The 26107-nt window shown below is 37.4% G+C and overlaps 1 protein-coding gene across 3 annotated transcripts in view; it reads right to left on the reverse strand.

Annotated features, from left to right (window-relative positions):
* Nucleotides 1–3387: 3387 nt before the first annotated feature.
* The window catches only part of LOC117208501 (membralin), a 65481-nt gene continuing 42761 nt past the window's right edge, over nucleotides 3388–26107 (reverse strand). For all 3 annotated transcript variants that reach the window (XM_033449701.1, XM_033449699.1, XM_033449700.1), the window contains exons 11-13: nucleotides 15242–15341; nucleotides 7958–8306; nucleotides 3388–6098 (exon numbers count right to left, since the gene is read on the reverse strand). In XM_033449701.1, coding sequence (XP_033305592.1) covers nucleotides 5881–6098; nucleotides 7958–8306; nucleotides 15242–15341 — 667 coding nt within the window. In that variant the 3' untranslated portion in view covers nucleotides 3388–5880. The remainder of the gene's footprint in view (nucleotides 6099–7957; nucleotides 8307–15241; nucleotides 15342–26107) is intronic.

Below are 26107 nucleotides of genomic sequence, written 5' to 3' on the forward strand. Positions count from 1 at the left end.
AGAGATTCTATAATCTCTAATCTCTATCTATATAAACAGGATAAATATCGTATTGCAGGAATATACGATATGCTAATAATGCGGACAGTAATAACACTATTCGAATTTCGATCAAAAAGAAATACAAAATACGCTGACACATAACCAAAGAAATAACATCGTCGTAACTAACTCGGAAATCACGACATCCCTGACAAAGTACACATGTATATCTTTCTAAGAAAGTTGTTTAAAAGACAGCGAAGCCGAGGATCAGTCGCGTATGCTTACAAAGTGAAAATCGCTTAATATCGAGTGGTACAAAGTGTAGATAGGATGCAAGAACTTTAGCAGCGGTCTTTATAATACTAGTTATGACTTGTTCTGCAAGCAACAGTCCATTGTTTCGCGGGTAAGCCGTTTTTATTAAACCGGATGATTATTCCGACGTCAAGCATCGCCGATAGACGATCAGAAAAAATCGACAGTTGTTACAGAGAAAGTCATTAAAAACGAGCAAAAGCTTACCTTATCGCATGTCTTCGCCTCCATTCAGTTGTCCAGTTACCAATGACTTTCGACGTCTATTAAACATGATGAGCTTACGTTATAGATAATACTGGAATATCTTGGTTCGTAGCAGGAGATCGTGATACGATGCTTCTTCGCAACCGTTAGCGGGCAACTGAAAGGGCTCCACCGTCTGGAAAATTACTCGCGGTCAGATTTCGTTGTTATATTTTGTCGGCTGCCAATTCATATAATCGAAACGAACCGAGCGAACGAGAAAGTAAATAAATATTGGAGCGATACGAACGACTCACGTAGAAAAAGCGTCCTAAACGTGACGCGCCCGTAATAGCCTCGAATAGAACGCTTTCAGTGATAACAACGCGCCTCTTGGAGTTGACGAATTTTTCGAATATAATAATTACATAGTATCGTTTCTATAGTACACGCTTCGCATAGCCTTAAGTAAATTGTAGAAATCCTTTTCATAAATGCTTCGATAAACTATATTATTTAATAAACAAACTGAATCCTCTTAAACAAAACTCATTCCCGTCGCTTGAATGAAAAATATCATTTACCCTTGTTAATTATTCGTTTATTCACACATCCACTGCAAAATATAATCGCATTAATTTAAACAAAACCTCATGCTTGACGCGAGAGTTACAAAATAATTGATTAAATAGCCAATGTGACTTTAATTAAATTACTACGTTTAACTTGACATAAAAAAATAATAAAAATAAAAGGACGGCTATCTACTATTCTTTAAGATCTATAAACATAATCAAGATTCGTATAGCGAAAATAAAGATACAGTAAATGTTCGTATAAGAGAAATAATCTGTTAATTTCTTACAAAAGAAAAAGAAAAAAAAGGAAATGTTGGTCAGTGCTTGCGCAGACAGTCGATGTGAGAGTTCGATAAGGGAAGTATCGTAGAAATTCCTACTCTTTTACGGCGTAAATCCGATTCGAGATGCAGAAGAAAATATCCTAAGAAACCTTAACCACTCGTTTATGATCTGTAAATCACGGATCGTTTATTATTATAGACTATTTCGAAAGAAACTGAAAGGCTTAAGGTCGAGAAAGGAAAGAAGAGATCGAAGGAAAAATCTCGAAAGAGAGAGAGATAAGATATGAAAAAAAGAAGAGAAACATAGCGAAAGATGACGATGAGGTGAAGAAGAGTTGAATAAAAGAGCGAAAGGAAATAGGAGAATGTACTTTTGTGTGGACTTGTAGGAGTGGAAGGCAACCCTGCGGGCAGCCAATCAAATAAAGTAGTCCGAGGTTGCTTTGCTGGATGCAAATTCGGCCCCCGTGGGCTTTCTGTTTTCCTCTCCTTCCCTTTCTGTCGCTCTCACCAGTTCGCTGCGCTTCTCACCCTCTAACTCTGTTGGAATCTGTACACGGACTTCTGGGACACACGAAAATCCTCTAGCTACCCACCGACACCGACATATTCCCTCTACGTATTGTTCCATCCTGTGAGCTCTTTTCAATCTCGATCCACGAGAAAGCATTCTGCTCGCTTTTCCTCCCAACTCGATACACACACGGCTTCTATAAACAACGGTTCTAAAAAGTGATAATTTTACAGATGTTTAATCTACTGCGAAGATGTAATATCGTTAACAAAATCTCGAACTATCGAAATTGAAATGAAATTTGTACGATGTAAATACGATGTAAACTCCGTTTATTTTTCGAAAGTTCGTTTACCATTTGTGATAGAATTTTTGTTCTTTGCGAATATATCTGAATTTCATATAAATTTCAAATCGTTATACTGCTTGAAATAATTAAGAGGTTTCGCTTCCATCCCTCCGTCTGTTTATAAGTTCATTAAAATTCATAGAATTAAGATTTGGTATTTGTACAATGGAATTTATACCGTGAATGGTTAAAAGCCAATAAAACTTAACGTAATTATTATAATTAAAGGCCGTACATATTAAATTAAGAAATATAATATAGAAATATAATATAATAAGAAAGAATTTTAAAAAATACGCGTACGCTAACACAACCTAAGTACAAGTTGTAGTATTTCATTAATTTGTAATGAGTGATACATCAAGGTGTTCAACGATCGAAGAAAATCTTAGCGACATCTGCTTAATTCTATGCACGAAATCCAAGCGACTAACGGAGTACGAAGATGCTATATCGATCGAACCCGTGTATCTCCCCGAGTCTGTAACTTCCTTGACCAAGGTGTGTCTGTGTATAGATCGTAGTGGTCGTGCAAGAACACAGCGAACAAACCCGAGAAGGAATCGAATCACGAGTCTCGTTCCTAATTATGCCGTAATGAAAATAAATCGTTACATTTGTACGACTGTCGTGTTCCTTTAGACATTTTCGCGAGATCATTCTCCCCCTTCGTTTCACCCTTTTTCCATCGGCGAGGAAAGGATTCTCTCTTCCTACCGGGAACTTCCTGATCGTCTTCTTCGGCTTCCGCTACGCCACCTGTTTGATTCTCTCCAAGGTACACTCGCTATCTATTTGTCTATTTCGGCATTTCCACGCTTCTTCCCTCCCCATCCGGAAGTCCGCGACTTCGACAGGATTCAACTTCCAGCTAGTAGTTGGCTCACCCCGTCGCTGTCTCGCTTGAACAATCAATTCCAATTTCACGGGAATCTCTTTTAAATCTTGCATTTTCCGTGTTTCGCCCCGGGACCGTCGCGTCGTCTGAGGCTTCCTCCGTGGCCAGAGGTATCCGACAAAGAGAACGATACAAACTGGCTGGAGCGATCATCTGCATCAGTGTTTCCCAACCTTTATCAAGTCATCTCACTGACTTTTTATGATAGGACAGATAATCCGTAATCTTAGCTCGAATTCTTATAGAAAGGCATTTTTAATAGTCTGATCAAATAATTAAAATAATGTAAGACGTTTAATATACAGAGCGTGACAGGGCGCGTGTTACAACCAAATATTTTTACATGTGAAGCCTCGCTCTTGAGAAAGTCCATGTCAAATACTACTGGATTAAATACATTCAGAGAGAAGATCTGGATTTAGGTACGACCACACTAAATTGCAACACCTTTACGTTTATTTGTAATATATCAGTAAGAGCAGCAGTATTATAATTATAATAGTAATAATTATAGCGCAATAGCTATTATGTACAACCAAACAAAAAACAAATTCTTATGTCGTAAGTTTAGGAAAATATTTTACATAGACGTATCGAATTTAAAACCGCTTAAAACGATGAACGACATACATGTTCCCCCTTTTTTGTCTTTTTACTTTACAATCCCCTTAGAACATCTTTCGTCGTCCTTTATACGGAAATGTACAGTGCTCGAACGCCACGAACACATCCTTTTTCTTCCATGATAAATTTACATATACACGATAGAAGAACGTTTATAGTAAAGAATAAATATATGTATATATGTGCACTAAGTATCTCTTAACAAGTTCTGTCACCAATTAATCCTTACATATTATGACCACTATCGGTTAAAATTGATTGCTCGAAAAATCCGTGTTTGATCCTCATACCCACGCTAAAAAATCATGCTCATTCACGTCAGAAACACTTGTCGAATTAATTAGAAAGAAGACAAAATAAAAGAAAAATTTATTATCTAATACACGCGACACAAGGTACCTGCGATCGCTACAACAACGTTTCATGTCGGATGTATGGTACAATAAGGTTCCTTTCACGCTGACCAGCCATTGTAAGCTTTTTCAAATAACAACGCGACAACATGGAAACTTTGCATCGACAAAGTAGAAGATATTTTCACTGACGTTCTTATTAATCTACACTCCTTTTTGTTCATTTCGTGTTCCCTTAATCATAAACTTGTGTATAACGTTACAGTACGTAAAAGAATGTTAATGTTTCGCACGACACCGACACATATCTAGCGTACTACAATCCCCTTAATTAACTAAGACCTAAAGATAACGATATTGGAGAACTTGCTGGGAGATACGAATTGCTTCTGACTTCGCTCTGTACAACGGCGTTATCCGTGGAGAGATTCGAAACGTTTTTTCTATAGATTACCAGAAATCACAGATCGATCGAATGAAATTTCGACGAAAACCAAATCATCGATGGTTCCTCGAGTTTAATATACAAACGTGCGAAGCTCAGAAAGAAAGTGGATGCAGGAATGAGTCTTTGACTCGTTGAAAGTCGTAAGTAAGGTCATAACGAAAATTTCAGCGATTCATCTCGCGAGATACATGGCGAAAAATTTGAATCCTGTTTCCACTAGTTTGTCCATTGTTCAGCGTACTACGATCAGCATTCGTCCAGGAAGAAGAAATCTCTTTTTACGTATCGCGAAACAGGCGAACAAAGGAAAGGAAGGAATATTCACCGAAGGCACTCCAACTTGTTGCGCCCAGGAACTGTAGTCTCGCTATTCTCGCGATGTCGTTAGATACATATAATCGTCGTCACCCGAGAAAAAGAACAATAAATAAAAATCGTATGTTTCACATTCAATCAATCGAATACTACAAACTCTATCCCCTCATCTTTTAAAATTTTCAATGCGAATGACATTACACGAATCCTCCATGATGCAAGTATCTACGATACAAGAAGGTGCGTATACGCGTATACTCGCGGCAACGGAAAGACTCGTTTTTCCTTCAGATCTCGATAAAAAATCCTATTTTATTCATTTATATTTTCATGATCTATTATTCCTTTTCTCTGTGCTCTTCATATTCCACACATGTTATAATAATAAAATCTGGAATTTGTTTCTCGCGCTTCCTTTTTTTCGCTTTCCTCTATGACCTCGGGGACACAATATGTAACTGCATACGCTAACCTTCCAGTAGAGGGAATATAAATATATTTCGCAAGATCTGGCCCTATACCATGACAAGATTCAGTCACTAGTTATCCCGTTTCACGTCTCGGTCCTCCAATCCCTAGTTACTCGTTAAAACCTAACACCTGACCACCAACTGGCGTCAAACTACTCTCTCTGTGCTCTCACCCCTCCCTTCCCTTCTCTCTCTCTCTCTCTCTCTTTCTCTCTCTCTCTCTCTCTCTCTCTCTCTCCCTCTCCCTCTCCTCCATCTATCTATCTTTCTATCTTTCTATCTATGTATCTATTTCTCTCTATCTCTGACTGGAGGATGAGCCTTTTTTCAAGATACTTGGATATCGAACTGTTCAAAAATAGACGTATTATTCCGGTCATATATGGTCCATGTTGAACGATACGATCTCTCCTCCTCGATTCCAATTGTCAGCAAACCTCGAGGTCTTCGGTTCCAAGACGATCTATTCGCAGATGCTGCCGCGCTGAAATGACAACCTCTTCTCCTGGACTATTCTGACTATGCAACTGGCATGGCTCGAGGCGTTTTAACGTTTCTCTACTTGTCCTGACAGGATGTCGTTTCCTTACGCGTCGTCTCTGTAGCCTCGATCACCTCGAACCCTTCCGATGTAGAGGTATCGGTGGATGATCCATTGTCTCCGATCTTCGAGGAGGAAGCAGCGTTCCTAGATACTCCCACTTCCTCTATTTTCGGTTGCGTCCTCGCTTCCGCGCTAGTGTTCGAAGCTGTTGACTCCGTGAGATTCTCTGTCGCTAAGATTCAAAGCAATGTTCAGCAGATCCCGGTGTAACGATACGGGGAGAAGCGACGCACACAAAAAGCCATGGGAAGATTGGAAAACGAAATTAAGTGAGTAATTGGCAGGCAGTAGAACCGTGACGAGCTGGGATCAAGATGAATGGAAAAACACGGTGATATATTTAAGTAAGCGTGGCAGCGGGCGTGAAACATTCGTGACATGTTAGATCTAATTAACCCTTTGAGTATTTGTGTCCTGAATAATCTGAACATGAATATATTTCCTATAAACGATGCAAGATTTGCCATGATCGTTAGTACCAGTATGATGGTTTATGTGAACGATATACATATATATAACTTAAAAATTGTTCTTTTATGGAAGACCTAAGTATTTGGTCATGAATTGTCATGCCTCCTGTGTTGCCATTGTGCGTAAAATTTTATAGCATACGAATAGGTTTTCTATAAACATGATCTACTAATGCATAGTTAGAAAGAATTAAAATTTGATCAACAGATAACGTGCTGATAATTGGTATCGTTTGTTCGTTTCACATAATTGGATATTCGTTCAAGTTAGTATTCGAATTGATCAATACCTTACTAAGGTAGGAATTATTCGTTTTATTCGTACCTTTGCTTATACTTTCATTATCGAGGTATCAGTTTATTTACGTAAATCAGATAGAATTAAGAGAGACGCATGGGTACGAAAATAAATGAATAACGAAGAAGATAAAAAAATATTTTGTCGTTCTATGTGAGCGTATCAAAGAGCAGCGTTATCCGACTATGATAATGAGCGAGTTGTAAAAACAAACATCCAACTACAAAGTGTCTTTTATGAAAATTAATATTACATGGCAGATTAATGAAATGTGACCAAGGTATTCTTACGAATTCACACTCATTCGATAAAATCATTCTCAGCTAGAATTCGGAAACAAAAATAGGTATTTATGTTCCATAAAAATCATTATATCGGTAATTTTAATATAATTTAATGGAAAAATTAGGGAAGAATCGAAATACGTATAACTGTTCGTTTTTGATAGAAGAGAAGGAAGATAAGAACCACTTTGTAATCTAAAGTCGCATCTAAAGTAGCTAGCTTGATAATCGTTTTCCCTTATATCTTGCTTTATTTTATTATTATTTATTATATATTATATAATATATAATATATATTATATATTACACACTATATATTATGTATTATGTATTATGTATTATGTATTATGTATTATGTATCATATATTATATATATCATATTATATATTATACATATATTATTAATCACAGTGACTGCAAAATATTCTACCATATTCATTATTTCATGACGAATTATTTCTAACAGAAATATACAAATTATATAAGTACAAATACTATTCTATGTATCCATTTTACTCGTTGAGAGAATTATGGGCTGCTCGAATCACGGAGAAATACGATAAATAGAATTAAAAGAGGGAAAACTAATTAGTGCAAAGCGTCAGTGCGAATTGGTACATGATCATAAGGTATCGTATGCTGAATGATACAAACGATTCCAGAAGTGACAACTATCTGTAGCAGGAGCTACAAAACGCACTTTCAACATTGTATAATGTTTCAAACCGCTTAGTTTTAGCAGTGTACATGCATGCGTTAATCACACAATCTCGGAACAACAAATAAAAATCAAAGCTTGTGTGTGAAAAGTCAAGGTGAGGAACTATGTAAGTGGTAGAATTAATGGAAATACGTTTTCTGTTTTTATCGAAAATGTCCGCTTCTGCGCTTACATGGTTTGCCATTTCGACTCGTACATTACAAAGGAATACAAAATGATATATGCAAATTATCGTCTACTTCTACCTTCGTTATTTACCTTTGTTATTTTGTTCTTCGGTGGACGAAGGGGTTACTATTGTGACTTCGACTCGTTTCTCCAAATGAACAACGGAAGCGGTCGAATTCGACTCAGCTGACGATGGACTGTTCGATGATGTTTCTTGTGTCGGTTCAGGTTCTGTGACACCTGCTGACTCTCGTGCCGATGAAGGTTCAGGTGTTGGTTCTGTGCTAGTCAGTGCCCGATTTAAATTAGGCGAAGGCTGTTCCGGTGAAGGGTCAGCCATGCCAGGCTGTGCATGATTGCGGAACAGGAGATGCTGTAATTGAGCCTGCTGTAGGATCACGGGCAGCTCGTAGTGATGGAAGAAGTATAGCATCGAGTGCTAAAATTGGTAACAGAAACGTGGATAAATAAACTGATTACTTTTTACTCAGCTTTTTTTAATAACTTTCTGTGAAAGGACTACATAAAGGCTGACTCTGTAATAACCCTATAATAACTGACTCTAATTGTATGTCTCCAAGTCCCGACCAAAAAATCGAGATGATAATTTAAAAAGTCTTAGAAAGACTAAGAGATTTCTTCAAACGGTAAACGGTGTCTATTTTTCCAACTGGAATTTCGTTTTCAATAATCGATTAATAAGCAAATTTAACATCATTGATTTGATGGTGTATTAAAACTACGAAGTTTGTGAATTTGTGGCGGTCACTATCGATAGTGTTAGATGGAATATAGGTACGAGATACACGGCCTCGTGATATCGGCTGTTCAACGAAGTACACGCATGTGTGTGTCGCTCCTGCCCAACAAATTTATATGGAAATTCACCAAATTTGTTCTATACCGTTTCTCTCGTTCTCTCCGTGCTCTTCGAAAGCTTTGCGTCATCCATCTCTCTTTATCCCTCTTCGTCATGCTTCCGAACTCACCGCCTATCGCAATACCCTCATTCAACTGTAGTTACAAACATTCCACGCGTGTATATGGGGTATAAATAATTTCGCTGTTACCGTAGAACAAATACGAAAATTTTTACTGATACAATGAAGCAAGATTGGCCATTTTTACTCCATCGAAATTCACCCTCCGTTGCTAACATTGGCGAAACTTAATTGGCCGAAATTGGCACAAAAATGAGAAAGTACGCAATAATTATTGTCTCTTGAACATGGTAAATGATATCAAAATTCTATGATGCATTCGAACATCTTTCTACAAAATATCTGACAACAGTTACATTTGTCATCGTAATTCATCATAATTTATATTATAACAAATTGCTACATTTTCTGAAATGTTTGTCGGTAGAATATATTTAGAACATCTGTTATACACGACTGTTATGCAGGTAACAAGAAAGAAAGAAACCTTAAGGTTAGTTCTATTATCTACCTTGTACTACACTTTGGAATACTACGCTTTTATCCTACCCAATGATACCCATTTTCAGTTGAATGACCGATTCCATAAGTCACGTTGGTCAAGATAACACGTCATGTTAATCAAGATCCGATTAAATATTTACAAAGATTACTGATAACTTAGAAACAATAAAGTTTCAAGTATCTATTACCAAAGATGGTAATGCAGTCTTTACAGTACTAAAGATCATTTTATGTGGATATCGCTCTGATCATTGAAATTTTTCAAAAAAATGTTTGTCAATTTATGGAATACCAGTCGCGGATTAACCCATAATTAACAAAGGACAAAGACAAATGTTCTCTCGATCTTTCATTTTCGCATATTCTCGACGAATTATCGAAACGATATTGATCGATACGTTCACGTTCGGAGTGACATACAAATGTAGCCAAGATTCTTCGAAGTGGCCCAAATTGAAGATCCAAAAAGAAGCAACGTCGAAATGAAACGCGTAAACCGATAACTTAAGAGATACGAAACGGTAGAAGAAAAGAACGAGAGAAAAGAAGGGGAAACCGGAGAAAGAAAAGAATTGGAAGAATGAGACAAACGCGGAGAAGTTGAATATGGAAAATAGATATCTCGAGACATCGGGCACCTGTCATCGACATGAAGGAAATGGTATCCACGGTGATTCGTCCGATATAACGAAACGAATTTGCATCGTTTCAGAAAAAAGAACACGTCTACGCGAGTGATAGAGTTCGACCGAGGCAGCTGCCATCGGTTAGGTTCGAGGAAAAAGGATGACCAGGATAAAACGATAGCTAGAGTGAAACAGGTTACCGAGGAAACCGGATTTTCGTTTCCTGGATAATCAACGCCGATGACATCGATATCGACCAGCATATAATCACGCCGCGGGGCTAATCGCCCCGATTTTCTCACCTATATAGAAAAGAAGCGAATGGTTGGATGAGTGAGGATGAGGATAAGAGAGAGAGAGGGGGGGGAGAGAATAAGCGAGAGCGAGGTAGGAGTCAAAACGATTCGGTTTAACCGATCATGTCTTGTTGCCCGGCGGGTTTTCGAATTTTCCTGTGGTCTAGCTTCTATTCATAAACTCGTTCCGGGGAAATAATTGCCGATCATTGCTTGGCCGGCTGGTTGCTCTTGTTAACGAGCACCGCTTAACTATCGGCTGATATTAATCGCGACTAGGACAGGAGTAAGTAACTTAATTTCAGCGCTCGAGGAATATTATCAAAATTCGCGATAGTTAAATCACCTGATGGTTAACCGGTCATTGAATATAACCCAAGATGAATACGAAAATCCTCAAGAACAATATCGCTTCTGGAAAAGTAATTTTTGAAATGGTAAGATAGGTATGTATTCGTCTAAAATAGTATTAGATATACAGCGTATGTGATTTAAATAGTTTAATATTTTACATTAAACTACCTCCATCGAATCAAGCGATATTCGTACGAAAATTTGTTTGCATTTTTTCATAGAGGTATTGTTAAATTAAATATGTTGCAGATAAAGAAACTAAAACTTTGAAATACTTTCACGTTAGATTTAATCATCGATTTATTTCCAGATTAGATTTAATTATTGGCTATAAAGTGAAACAAAAGCTATTAAGAAATGACGAATACTTTTTTTTCTTTTTTCTTCTTCTTTTTTTTGGATTGGATTTGATTTTTATCCTATTGACGTAGTCTCGTTATTCATTTCAGATAACTACTTGATTATGTATTGCTTTTAAATGTACTAATTTTGGGCTTTTCTAAACCACTCAACAAAACAAAAAATATTTGAATGCGTTATAATTTGTTTCACATAATTTTTCATAAAACGAGATTTCTTTATTATTTAGTTAAAAATATTTAATTATACATCAAACTAAATACGATCGACTTACCATTACGTATATCAACCATATTATTTTCTTCTAAAAATATTCATTTATCCGCGGAAATTCGCGATCTGCTCGAGATTATTACGAATTCCACCGTACTTTTAATACGCGATGGTGTCATAAAATGAATATTCCTTTTGTGAGCATATAACAGTCGAATCTGTTATTCATTCGTATCTTTTATCGGCTAATTAGCCGCTCCATTGCACTTTAATGGTATTTAATTTTTCCACGCAAAATATATATACAGTACATACCGAACGCAATTATTAACGTAACAGCTAGCTATTGTAACGCCATTAGAGTAATAACTGTTAATACGCCCATCGCGATGATCTAATTATGATTCATTGCATTATCAAAATACGCTATCGAATCAGATTACCTAGGATATAATTGTTGTACTGAAAAATTTACTTTTTTGAAAATTTGTCAATTTCATTTACGAAAACGAAATGTTTACGACTACATAGTTAGTCTTTCTCATTTAACGATAAAATACCGAAAGGAAATCAATTATCAAGGTATGCTATATCGTTCATTTAATTTAAAATTTCTTCAGTAAACTTGAAATTTACAGTCAACAATTAAGACGATTACGGATGACTTACAGATACGATGCGAAGTAAATACTCATTCGTAGAAAGACATGACGAAATATTGAGTTATATCATACATTTGAAAAAAATTGGAAAACATTTGTATTCGTGTTAAGTCCGCTCTTTATCAGATCTCCAAGAAACAGTAATTTCGAGGTGATAATGACAATTTCATCATCCATTGTTCTTATGGACTAATCTAATCAAACGGAACGAAACATACTCATTGCAGAGACTTAATTTTAGTCTCTTAATCGAAGATATGATCTCTTTTTCTGGCGAAAGACAACATGATGTCTTATGATACGATTGAATATGTAGATTAGATATATAACTAAATACATTTAATAACAAATTAATTTTGTATTATTAACGTATATCGATATAGAGCTAATTAGTTCATTATTACAACAGGTATTGTTTTCGCAAAATATTATCAAGCTAGATGCAAGAAAAATTATAAATAACATCCGTGGGGATAAATAGGATTACGAATATCTGAAAATTTTCAAGAGTAAATGGACTCGATTCTGAACGTTATAAAGATGTATGTACAATGTATTCGGAGAGAGAAAAAGAGAGAGACAGACAGACAGAGAGAAGGAGAGAGAAAACTAAAGCAAAGGAGAAAACTAGAACTGAATGGTATTTATGCCCGCTCACTGAAATCCTAAGTTGGCATTAAATTATTCTCATTGATTGAACTGTCAGGTGCATTGTCCTGGTCGCGTTTACGTAACTTAAGTTTGAGCGATGGCAGGGTCTAGACTGCAAAGCAATGGCTCTTCATTCGCTATCGTTACTGTCAATAGCAGAACTTTCACCAGAAGCCACTGGAATTCCTTGTAAAATATTCGTCCTTCGTTTTATATCGTTCGAACTGACGGAAATCAATCCCCGAACACCTAATTATTAAATCTACCGCGAAAAGAACTCGGCAATATAGCTCACTATACGCTGTGGACCACGACTCTTCTGGATTGCACAACACCTCTTTTAATTTCTAACGAAAATTTCTATGTTGTATTTTCATTTAGATATTATAACAACGATTCAAAGTTTTAATCAACTTTGCATAAAATCTGTCTCTAGATAAAACATGAATGTGAAAAAATGTAATCAAAATTTTTTTCATTTGATTACACTTATTTGAGCCACAATTAGTCTTTCTCGTCCATCAAAACGAATCCACCCTGTAACGTTCCTCGTCATTACGGTTCTCATCGATTTAATTCAGCCGGCTTCAAGCGTCCAATCGAACGAGCTCTCGACCGCACAAGAGAGAAAACATATTTTCACGCACGACGAACATCCGGGGCTAAGCAATTTGAAAGGCAAACACATTTGCAGCCCTCTTGAGAAATTCACGATCGATGTCAGAAAGGAGTGATCGATCGGTAGGCGGTAGACGCCAAAGGGGAAAAGTACTCCGTGACATAATTTCTAAACGCGTGTGCTCATTGTTTGCGCAGAGTTCTTTGATAACCACCTCGAACGACCACCACTGTTAAATTCGCCAGGAACATATTTATTCGGCCGAGTGTTTCTCAAGTAGGTCGCAAAGTATTCTTGATTAATGCGCAGGTTTTCAGTACTAACGAGAACAAGTGTTCTTGCGCTTTCTACTTGTATTCCTGTTGGAACCGCTTACGATTATTTTACCATCCACGACGACTGCTCGTTTGCGTCTTAATCCGGAAACATTTTACCCAAGTACACGCAATGCTAGACTTTGAGATATTCTCATATTTTTCTCTTGTTAAATCGGTATATTTTAGAACTGTTTAACTAAATCTACTTTCTTTTAAAAAATTATTAACAACGTCTAATAAACGTAAGTCTCTGGTATCGTATCCTTTCTTTGCGCTATTTAATTGTTAAGCAAGGGTACTAAAGATATACTACTAAAAATGACTGAGTTACGAAGAAATGAAAAATATTATTTGCCTAAAAGTGTGTCTTGAGCGACGATATCAGTTGAATCATAAAATAACAATAATAATAGTGTTTATTTGTAATTAACGGGTAAGAAAGCTTGTAGTTACATGTTACTACAATTGGTGATTAATGATTGCGGACCGTGTTGCAAGCTGATAGTTTGATAAAACCTAAAGATTTACAAAACAAGTCAATAATATTACAAAACTGGTTAGCAATTATGCATACATAATATTTAACAATTTGAGGTAATAGTTGGATAGGGTTCGGATTTAAAGAAAGTAGAGAAATGTAGAAGTTTACTTCGTATAAGATATTAGGGAAGATGATTATGTTATGGTGCGTCGCTGCTCAACGGTCAATAACTCCAAACGCGATTGAATAGTTCCGTAATCATGACAATACTAAGACATAGGTGTATTAGTTAAAATATGAGGCGAACCTAAGAAACTTGGCTTATACTGATTCTAATTGGATAATTTGATTTTTATATTAAAGAGATTAAATAACAGAAACGTGTTCAAGATGAGGACGAACTAAAGAATTATAGAGCACGGCGTACATAGTGCAGAAATATTGGGAAAAAATTTAGCGGTACGATAAATAAAGCCAAGTATTTTGTATGAGGTATGAATTACAATACTTGTTAGCAGTGAACTTGAAAAGAAAGGTTGTTAGAAAAGAATATTCCACGATCACGGATGTGGTTGACAATGGATAGATAGAGGCGAGTTTACGATTGAAGTGAATTATATTGCGTTTGGAATTGTTAATTTCTAATCTGTTTCTGGGGCATTATTGAGTAAATCTATCAAGATCCCTCTACAGGATAGTTACATCTTTCACACACGCAATTACTCGATAAATCTTGAGGTCGTCGACAAAAAGTAACATTTTGTTGTGCAAGAAGACAGAAGAAATACCATTTATAAAGAGGATAAAAATTAGCGGACCAAAGTGGGATCCCTGAGGGACACCTAAGAGAACAGCAATTGCCTTCGAGTAGTATTCATTAAATTTAACAATTTGAAGCCTGTTAGCGAGGTAACTATACTGTATAACTAGGATAGGTTAACATTGAAGCCAAGGGATTTAAGTTCTAAAATAAGAATGACATGGCTAGCAGAGTCAAAGGCTTTACATAAACCAGTATAGATCGAATTTGAGGTGAAATGTTGAACCAGAGACAAAGTCATGTTTTGTTTGTCAATTATTAAATTTTTAAGATACAGTGGGACGTGATTAATAAATTTCGGTTGCCTTTTATAGTCTTCATCTAAACATTGATTGATTGATATTATAAGAATGAGAATTTAAAACAAAATAGCATTACAGTAGAAATTTGTATTACAACATGTAAATATTTACTTTCATAATTTTTGCTCTGTGAATATTATTTCGTAGATGTCTACTCTCCATAGTTACCAAACAATATAATATGCAAGAAAATTCTTACACCAACGATTTATCAAAAAAGATACTTACCTGTATGAAAAGCCAAGATGTAACAAGGGCCAAGCTGCTGTACTGCCCATTAAATCGGTAATGATATGCGTAGAAGGAGAAGTGATAGAGGTAAAAAAATCTGAAACAAAAATTATTTCGTTTATAAGAAGAAAGCATGCGGTTTTACTTTTATGTATTATATCGTATTTCTATCAACACCAATGTTATTTAACAGATTATATAATTCCCCGATAATCACAATATAGCGGTATCCGTGCAACAACATGGAGGCTTTATCGATCAAATCATATCAGGTTCCTACCTATTGAAATATCAAGGCTGGCGCGTTATCTGGGACGTCATTACTATGACTGGAAAATTATAAGTAATGCCACGTTTACAATTTTTCTCGTGATTAAATTTTTATACATAAAACTAAACGAAAATTCCATCCGAAATTAAAATACGAAATAACAGTTTCTAATAACAACATAGCAATATATCATTTACAACATCGCCGTTTAGATAACAGAAACTGATAGCACATTTGAAACAATAACGATTTACTTAATAATAGTGATACTCAGTGAAGAATGATTGCGGAAAATATTTAATAATCAGATTTAATACATATATTATTCGTAATCGTTGCAGTTACAGTAGAGCAGAAATATTGTAAAAACACGTAAAGATAGCTACGTAGTAATGTTACTAGCTATTAAATAATAACCAACTATTTATTGTAATTTATCGAAACGTTTTTGTATCGTTATAAACAGGTTATTTCGTTTACTAACGTCCATGGGGTAATAAAATATTTTTAAACCGGCGAAACTTTCCGATTTCGCGTCTTGAAAAATCATAAAGTTCTTTCTCATCGCGTCAAGAATTAATCCACCTCTAGTTTATGGTAAATAAAACACAGAAACATTTTATCTCTTAATCTTCTTCTAACTTAATTACTTGTTACGGTATTTCGTGCTACCGCGTTCGATGAACAAAGTCGCAAAGGTTTTTCTTCATAATGGTTGCTTGCAACTGTCCGAAACAAGATTTTAATTTGTTTGTTGAAAAATTTACACAGTAACTAGCAATTTATAAATTCATTATTAGAGCAATTAACTTACTTTACTAACTCAAAGAACGTTCCATTTATTTCTTACCTCTTAGTAAAGAATGAGAACCACTGATCCATAGAATATTGAAAGTTTTTTCGTGCCAAATTTCGTGTTTTCCTCAATGATCATAAAAAGGACGTAGGATGACTTTTTTTACTTTCCGCCTCATCTTACGGTGGCCCTCGAGGTGATATGGGAGGGGTTGTAATCAAGTGATTTTTACGAGTAGCTGTTACGGGGTAGCCAATATTTGCGGTTCAGGGTGGAGTTCAGAGTGCAACGCCAACCTTAAGTGAGGAAAAGCTGGCACGCGAGGAAAATACCAAGAAAAATGGTTATCGTATACACCCTCGATAAATAATGTGACTAATTTCCTAACATTTATGCTGAAAATTTCTTTAACTTTCCATAGCGCACCGTGCTAACCCATAAAATTTCTAGTAAATCTACGGAGATCGCGATCCCAAAAATTTCGTTACAGATGGTGGTGTATCTGCTGACTAATTTACGCGATGCAACGCCATTTTTGCATGACATTTCCTTTCCCGTTAGCAAGTTATAAAACGTATAGGAAATATCGAACGTTTACGATATCTTCCAAGTTTAACGAAAATGACATGTGTCATTAATACTTGACAAGCGATACGCAGAAATGTTTATTATATTCAACCGATTATCATTATGCCTCGGGTGTGTATTCATGAAAACTTTATGATGAATTTAATCCTGAAGTAACTAATTTTACATATTAATGATAACGTGATAACCACGTTGTAGCGAAGTTGTTGCATAATTATATTTGACGTTCTGTATGAATATTAAATATATTCAGTTTAAATAGTTATAATTAATCATATGCAACGTACCGGAGACTTAGGAAAATAGACTACAACGCGAAAATGCTACGAGCAAATATCCTTAAACTATCGGCCGCTAAATTTCATATTATCATTTATAAATATAAAATAATCAACGGTATAAGAGAGAAGCAAGAATACAATATCAAGCCGATGTTATCATTGACTTTGCCATTGATGATAACAGATTAAACTTTACACATGTTTGGAATACGTTGATAGTTGTTACTTAAACAACGACTATTTGTCCATAAACGATTTCATCTCAACGTACAACTCTGCCAAAATCTTACATCGTGCGAATTTATGTACGTCAAGCAACGTTCCAAAAGCGTTCTGCATTACGTTTTACGATGCTGTCAGTCGTAAAATACAGTTTAGGGGTCCGGTCCATTCCGATTTTCGGTTTAGTACGCAAGTTACACGAACATCTAGTACATCGAGATAATCAGACCAAGAATATGTAACCTAGATCACACGACATAACAGGTGCAAACCTTTATAGTTTTCTTTAGTATATTATTCTGCAGAAGCAATGAAATATTTACAGAAATTGATTTCATTTCCCCAAGTATATTTGTTGAAAAAGTAATATTTTTGGATATATCAAACAGAGTGATAGTTTAGTAACGGATATAGAAAGAATAACATGTTTATTATTATTTTAATAATAAATTTATCTCTGCGATATTAATTTGCAACATCGACTAGTTTAGAGTCGATGAACCAAAGACACTATATTTGTTCTAGTAGATACTGCCAGTCAGCCGGCCTTGGCCAGACAACGAGAGATTCGTCCGAACGGATGATACATTCTCTACGTTTGCATAACAGGATAATTCGATTTTAACGTAAGCGCCGAAAAAGTAGAAAAAGTGGAAAAGCATAAAGATAGGAGGATAGAGTGCAGAAGGAAAAAGGATAAGAAAGAATGCACGTTCAAAATCCCGAGTTACGTATTCCGGGGACATAGCCTCTAAAGTGTCCCACGCTCAGGGAACCGCAACCATCCGACGACGATTCATACGTCTTTCCCGAGAATAGTAAAGGTAAAGAGGGGACTGGAGACTCTCCAAACGCATTCTGAATTCAGTGAATAGCACTGCCCCTTCTCTGGATCGCGAGAAGGGATACCTTCGGACCTTGACGTAAGATTTTTACAAGTTACCAAGTTCCGGTCCATTCCTTTGAATTTTCTCGCACAATAAATTCTATCATTATCGTATCAGCTGTTTGTCTACGTATCTTTAAATGGTTCGGACGATTCATTTATTGATACACTTATACGATATCTATAAATATTGATAAACAGAATATATCTATAAATTGATGAACAGAAGTAAATTCTTTTATTAGTTTGAGAAGTAAGCTACGAAATATTCGTTTAATATTGATATTTAAGAAAATCATGGTTTGATAGAAATATTGAAATAGAGGTACAACTGCAGATTTGTAATTTGCAATTTGCAGTTCATCGTTTCCGAGCAGTGAAGATTTACGATGCAATATACGGGTCTCTGGGTGGAGCAGATCACACGAAATGGTTTCGCCAGGGTGTACTTTGTCTTTCGTTCACTTTCTCCAAGGGCACAATTCATGATAGCCCAACATACCGACAATGGATTTACGATACACACCAGTCGACAGTTTCCTATAAAATAACCGCTCTGAAATATCGAGATGACCTGTATTTAATTCACTTCGGGCAACATTTTGCGTAATCCGGAGAATAGGGAACAAACAAACTTCTAAATATATCAGTGAACTTGAAACAAAAGACAACGTTGCGTAACGCTGATACGGTTAAAAGAAAGGTGGCTTTCAATGGACGAAACGGATATCCTTCAATGTTTTTCTATACAATGATTCGGAGTATTATCTTCTTCTGCCCGGTATATTACCAGAAAATGGTCATCACTTGATAGAAGCGACAAAAAGATAAAGAAAAATGGAAACCGGAAAAAGAAAAACGGCAAAGTATATTATGAGTATGTAGTAGTATGTAAAAGTATGTAAATATAAGAAAATGAATAGATAGAGACAAAACAGCCAAGAGAACAAAAAATAAAGACGAACGAGAAAAAAAAGAAGAAGAAATAGAAAAAAAGAAGAAGAATAAGGAGAAGTAGAGGAAAAAGAAGGCAAAAAGGGCTATTCAATGGGGGGTGTGACCGTCTCCATAACTGTACGGTCCACTCGACTAACGTAAGTATATTGTCAATCAATCCACGGTATAAAAGCAATCTGAGGTTCGGTCGACGGGGTGGCAAGATCCCGTGGGGCGTGGATGGGCCGATCGAGCCAAGAATCTAAGGAACAAGAGAAAGGAGAGTGGCTCTGGAAAGGAAGAGAGTAAAGAGTGCAAACAATCCCCCCTTGGTCCTAAGAGAAGGAACGAACGGGAGAGAAAAGTTGATAGAAAAGGAGAAGTTCTTTACTCTGGCCACTCGAAGGGCCCTGCCCAACAAGTAGGATGAAACGAAACTCCTGCCAGGCTCTGATACCTATACTTATACTCGGTGGGCACGAGTGTACGTGCGTCGCGGGATATGTGTGCCGTATATAACGAACGACCAGCGTAACCAAACGGATATAGCCGATGCTAGGATATATCTAAAAATGTCGCCGGAAGACCTCGATGTTCTCGGGAAAGTGACGTGTCCTGCTCATGCCGAGTTCCGAGTGCTAGGAAAATATATCGATTCGACTAGCGGAAGAGACAATGATAGGAATAAAGATTCTCAGATTCATGGACTTTCTTTCGATAGTTCGTTTAAATTTATCGATGACCAAAACAGACATTTAAAATTGACTCGTTTCAAGTCTGATGAATCGGCCGTTTCGATTTATAAAGATTTTAGTTAATTTTCTTTCTTTCAAAGAACAGAAACGTGACAGGATTTTCCGATCAATCTAATTTGTATATAGCATATTTTCCTTTAAGAAGATGCTCGAAAAAAGAACAACGATGAAGAAATAAAGGCGGCGATACCGACAGAAATAACTCCTATCTAGGTAAGATAACGTAGATGACTTCAACCATGCACTAGCAAATAAGGTTACACATCCCTTATAACCCGACGGGAAGTTGTCTCTGCAGCGTCCAACGGAGAGTGGGCTGGAGTAGCGGAAAATGAAATAATATCGGCGCAAACACACGGGACTGGACGCCAAAAAGGCCGTGGAGGATAAATACGTAAGAGAGTTTACGGATGTAACGGTGGGAAAAGGATATTGGAAAGGAGAAGAAGAAGAAGGAGGAGGAGGGAGAGAAGAGGTGGAGGAGGAGGAGGAGGAGGAGAAGAAGAAAAAGGAGGAGGAAGCGGAGAGAAATTGGAAAGCAGGGAACGGAAGAAAGACGAGATACGTCGTGGGATCGTACCACGTGGCAAAGCTCTTTGGATACCGCAGGTTTTTCGACGTTGAGACGGCCAGCAAATCTGGATAATGTATTTACAGAATCTTACGTTGTGACCCGTCGTAGTCACGTAAAAATTGCTCGTACCATCTTTTTGCAACGTCCTCTCGATCCTCGAGCTCGTAGTTCACATGATAAATTTTCTTATCGGATATTAAAAAACAACGAATGCGAATTCGGATTTATAGACTACCGTGACAATATAAAAAAAACGAAAAATACGAAATAAGATCTAAACCACTCTGTGAGAATTGTTAAAGCAGATACACGAACCTCATGAAATCCGTTGAGTGCGATAGAATGATCTCTTTCAGGCGTGTTGAGCAAGCAAGGCGTAGTAAGAATCATTAATCATGCGCTACCACCTGTGGACCACCTCGAGTTACACTCGAGAAGTTCGAAAGAGAGGGACGAAGAAGAATGGAGTGGCACGAAAGCAGCCTCCCAAAGCTCGTACCAGTTATTGTACGGCTGGCAGGTTTATCCGGCCTTTAATGCGTCCCACTGCATTATACCAGTTATATACAAGGTCCGTGCTGTAATAATACAGAATAGAACGTGGAAATTGTTGATTATTCCATGGGAGTATACCGGATTACCGTACACCATGGCGTTGAATGTTACATCATGCTTCTGGAGTCAGAAAAAATGGCCATGGTAGCACAGTTACGCATTCTATTCTACGAAGACCAAAACCACTTTTACAATTTTATTATCACTTCCATTTCGTTCTTGCGAAGAAATATTTGATGTCTCGAGCAACCCGATAGAATTCAAAGAACATTGATATTTTACATGTGTAAACCTGTTTAATCTATCGAAATGCAGTTAGAGAACTCCGGCGTAGCTAGAAACCAACATTAAAATTGATCGAATCGAAATGGACATTAGAAACTTCCGATAGAACATCTACATATGTACGCGAGTCACGAAACTCAAAACTTTCTCTAAAATGCACGAGATGGTAATCAACTGTCCCAAAGGATCACATCGATTGCTAGGGAAACGAGGATTCCCTTATGCATTTACGAACTCGTGACGGTCGCGAAGCAGATTCAGGAAGATCGATGATACGATGATCCGATAACCGTACGGTATGTCGTTAATATTTGATCGCGCTACGTCCAGAAACTTTGCGGTCACGCGTTCAGTTCGACGATCGCGATCCTTCCACTCACGGGACGATCGAATGTGTAATTTCCTCGCTATCTTTAATGAATGATTATTTTTAAAACCCAAACTGAGAAATATATTTTTTGAATACGCTGGTTAGTGAATATTTGCACCGAATTTTTGTGTACTTTCCAGTTGGTTTTCTGATAAATGAGATTGAAAGAGCAAAATTAATCGCAGAGAGAATAACGGTTAATATCTAAAGCAGCTGGTGTAGGTTCAAGCTAGTTTCCATTAATACACACCAGCAGAATAAACCGTTTTATTGTAGGCGTAAAAAAGCTTTCGCGACTACGTCGATTGCAAGTTAATCGTTTTCCGTAGGTCGGCTTTTACATCACCGAATAAAGTAAAATTGCTTATTTTCCCAAGACGATAGAAGGCAATAGAACCATAAAACGCGTCTTTGTAGACAGCATAGTGACCACTTGGAAGCGGTGGTATGTGGCTGAATTAGAGTTTAAGAGATCGCTTGCTAGAGGCAAGCTGCTCGTGCAAATCGTCAATGGTCTCAATTGGGCGAGTTTCCATGTCTTTCTAAACGATTGTAATTACTTTCGAACATTCGAACGAACTTAACACGTCCACTCTTGAAATCGATTTACAATATCCCGATTTTTACACATCTTCTTTTCACTTGAATTTGAACATATAACGTATTAGATTAAAATTCACTACATTAGAATCCACTTCGAAAATGTCTAAATTGTGAAAATTGTTTGTGTAACAAACATGTAGAGTCTATTATTTACTGGCCCTTGGTTTAATAATATTACTAGCCAATAAATTAATATCGCACAAGATATGTAAAATAAATATAACATAAGATACTTTGCCTCCCTTTTCATGGTAGACTCGTTTTCTAAGTGCGTTGAAAAAAGCCAATCGCTAGGTGGTATATGGAATGACACAAGCGGTGCATTACGTTCCACTACCGGAATTTCACTTGTCATTAGATGACTTTTATCGCGTAACGTATAAAATCGATATCAAAACCTCGAATCTTTTTGTTCATTGAATAAGAAGCACTTCTTCTAATGACATTAACAATCGATCAAAGATTCAAATTAATTACGAATTTGTCCTGTAAAAGCATTTTATATCTCTGCAAAAATACCTTATTAAGGAAACAAATATGAAATGGTTAACCGATGAGCGCTCACATTAGCAGCACAATCTCCACGAAACGAAAATAAAAAGAACACCATGCATCCGGTAGATTGCTAGATAAGCCATTTTCATGGAAGCATAGCAGAGGAGAGCAGAGTCGACAACGGCTTTCGTTGCGACGTGATACCACTCCACTAATTAGACATTAGCGCAACAAACAACCCCAAGGTACCGTGTACCTTGCTTCCACCCTGTCAACCACCTCCAGAAACCGCCCCAATCCTCCGGGCGGAATGCTCAAGTTACAAATTAACTTGCAGAGATCATCCGTTTCCACCTCGACGCTCACCGACGCCTATTCGGATCTCTCAGAGTTCGCTCCGGTGGAAATTCAAACACAGACAAAAAAAGAGAAGCGACACGATCCTGCGCACCCACGACTAGTGCTCTCTCCGTTAATGTATTTTAAATCTGCAGTATACGGCCGTGAAAGAGACTAAATCCATACCTCGAATCAATCTTTCTTACGAATATAATATCAAAAAAATTTTCGAACACAATTATATTGTTTGCTTACTAGAAGAGTGACAAAAAATCAGCAATTTAACATAACCGCACGATCAAATTATATTATTTAAGAAGAAAAGCGTGACAACTTAACCATTTTCGAAGATTGAAAGCTTCGAATAACTTAAATTTCCTTTTTCGCGTTTCAAGTAATTTATACCTTATTCTTATCGTGACAAGGATACAAAAAATATAGTAATAACAATCCTACAAATTACAAACCTACAATCAAGTCAATTGCAAGGTATCGTTAATCACGACAAGAGTTCTCAGAATTATCGTTTTCGCGGTTCAGGGTCACAAGAAGGATGACGCGTTAACAAGTAAGAAACAACTCGATTGCACAAGATATTTTCAATTTGATCGCTCCGACGCTCTCGTAATTTCTTCTACCTTTTTTCCTTCGTTTCTTGTTTTTCTTCCTTTTTTCTTTGCCTCTCGGTAGACTAGACAAGATAACTATGACAAATGACGAATCATCGAGGCGTTTCGATTACGCAAGAAATCGGAAAAGTAACGAGGATTTTATCGATATGCGAGAGCACGACAACCATTGAAACGCCATGGAAACGCCGCTTGTGAGTTATGCTACAATGCTACATATCTTCGCGTTCGGAGGCTCCGTGTTAAGGTTCAGACGAGAAGAAGGAAAACGGAAGAAAGATAGTGAAGCAGCTTGTAACCAGAGAGCCGTGAGAAATTCGAGAAAGAACGGGTGGGTCGAAGGATACCAATTATGAAAGAAATCACGGCTGATCGCGTTTAAGATGTGAAATTGCGTCCATTTTTGCCCTCAGCTTCATTAAGGACTTCGAATCAGCGATAGAAGAAAAAAGAAAATAAAACTAGAGGAACATATTTTTGTCATTGCCGGTCTTTTTAACAAAGCTATTATTCTCTCGTAGATAAAGAAAAACGTCGTAATCATTAGTTAGGAGATACTTGTAATGCCAGGTCGTCTCATAAAATGATTTTTACGACATAAATTCCGAAAAGACATTGCAATTCATTCGATGGTTGGGTTTTGATTCTGACGAAGAAATAAAGAATTATGCGAGCTGATCAAGTACATGCAAGTTCGCGGCAAAAGCGTTTCGAAAAATACCGTAGAAGTTAAAGAGTAGAGGATAACTGTATTTTTATAATTGAAGGAAGCTTCAACCGTCTGGGTGTGACCGTACCCTGGCAACCGAGCCAAAGCTTTGCCTTTACCGAACCTTAGAACTGCAAGAAATGGGAACGGTAGAGGGGATGAAATTGAAAAGAGGAAAGCGAAAGAAGAAAAGCGTAAGTGAGAGAAAGAGAGAAACGAAGGGGAACCTACAATGCTCTCTCTACTTCCACCGATCTTCCCTCTCCACAATCACCCCTTCGTAATTAACCTCCATTACGGCAGTTTTCTGTTACTCAGCCATTCCTGTCCGAACAGTCCCCTCCTGTTAACCACCCCCTGTTCGATCCACCAGAGGGATAGAGTTGCCTGTTTCCTAGGAAGCAGTAGATATCGGTTATAGTTTATTATTCTTCTAATGGAAAGCAGCAGACATCCTCCTAGTCCTTCTTTCCTCCCGCCAACCCAGCAACCACTTTTCACCCCGTTCATCGTATTCATCGTCGTCGATGTCTACGGTATGGTAGTGTCGTAATCGTCTTACGCTTCCGAGCAAGCTCCTAATTATCGCGAACTCCGTCTCGAGATACATTTCCATGGATATCTGATACGGAGAATTGCGGATTTTCGGAGTATGCGAGATAATTAGAATTATAACGAATAATTGGGGGTCGCGACTCATTGCTCGAGTAAGCTTTAACTCTGTCTCTTGACTGTCTTCTAACCGGTGAAACACCGGAGCTGGTTCGCAATAACCTCCTAATTATCAGCAACATTAACACTTATATGAATTTACGTAATGAATGAATTTCACGATTTCAATTATACTCGTGTCAAACGCGTATACGATACGTTACTGAATATTTTAACGCTACAACTAGCGAACTAATTCTTCGCAGTAATTTTATGGATACATAATATAAATCATATACTCTAATCTATAAATTTCGATCGAACTTTTTCCAATTAAATCGCAAGTAAACGCTAACGATATGTGATTCGTGGCGAACATAAAATTTTCTGCTCCGTGACTAAAGAAATTGGAAAAAAACATCGCGTAACTATGGAAGAGCAAATATCAAGGAATTAGGAGAAACTTTGGTATATCCGGCAATATGAAGGAACCATGGCGAGAACTTCTTCGGCTGAAAAGCTTCCGTATCGGTATTTATACGTTAAAGGGTGGCGAGCCGGAGGGTGGAGGAGGAAAGGGAAGCACGGCGCCATTACTATGCAAATAGATTCAGAGTGACACGACGAGAATGGGCCATACCCCGGTGCACCTAACTGGCGCCCGTCAGGACACCATTTAATAGTGTAGTTTCGCCTGCACACGCCGCCGCACTCGCCAACCGAGCGCCACCCACTGGTCGAGCCACCCACATCAGATCTCCCCGCACCCTCCGTGCCTCTCGCTTCCGCCATCGCAACCACCAGACCAGCGTCACCAAGCCCCCGATACAGGTAATGAAATTGTCCATGCATGAACCGACGGGGTGGCAAACGTTTGTTCTGCGATCGAGCGAATACGTCGTTGCGTGCCTTTTGCGC

Source organism: Bombus bifarius, unplaced genomic scaffold, assembly GCF_011952205.1.
Source record: "Bombus bifarius isolate JDL3187 unplaced genomic scaffold, Bbif_JDL3187 scf7180000008138, whole genome shotgun sequence".
Lineage (NCBI taxonomy): Eukaryota > Metazoa > Arthropoda > Insecta > Hymenoptera > Apidae > Bombus > Bombus bifarius.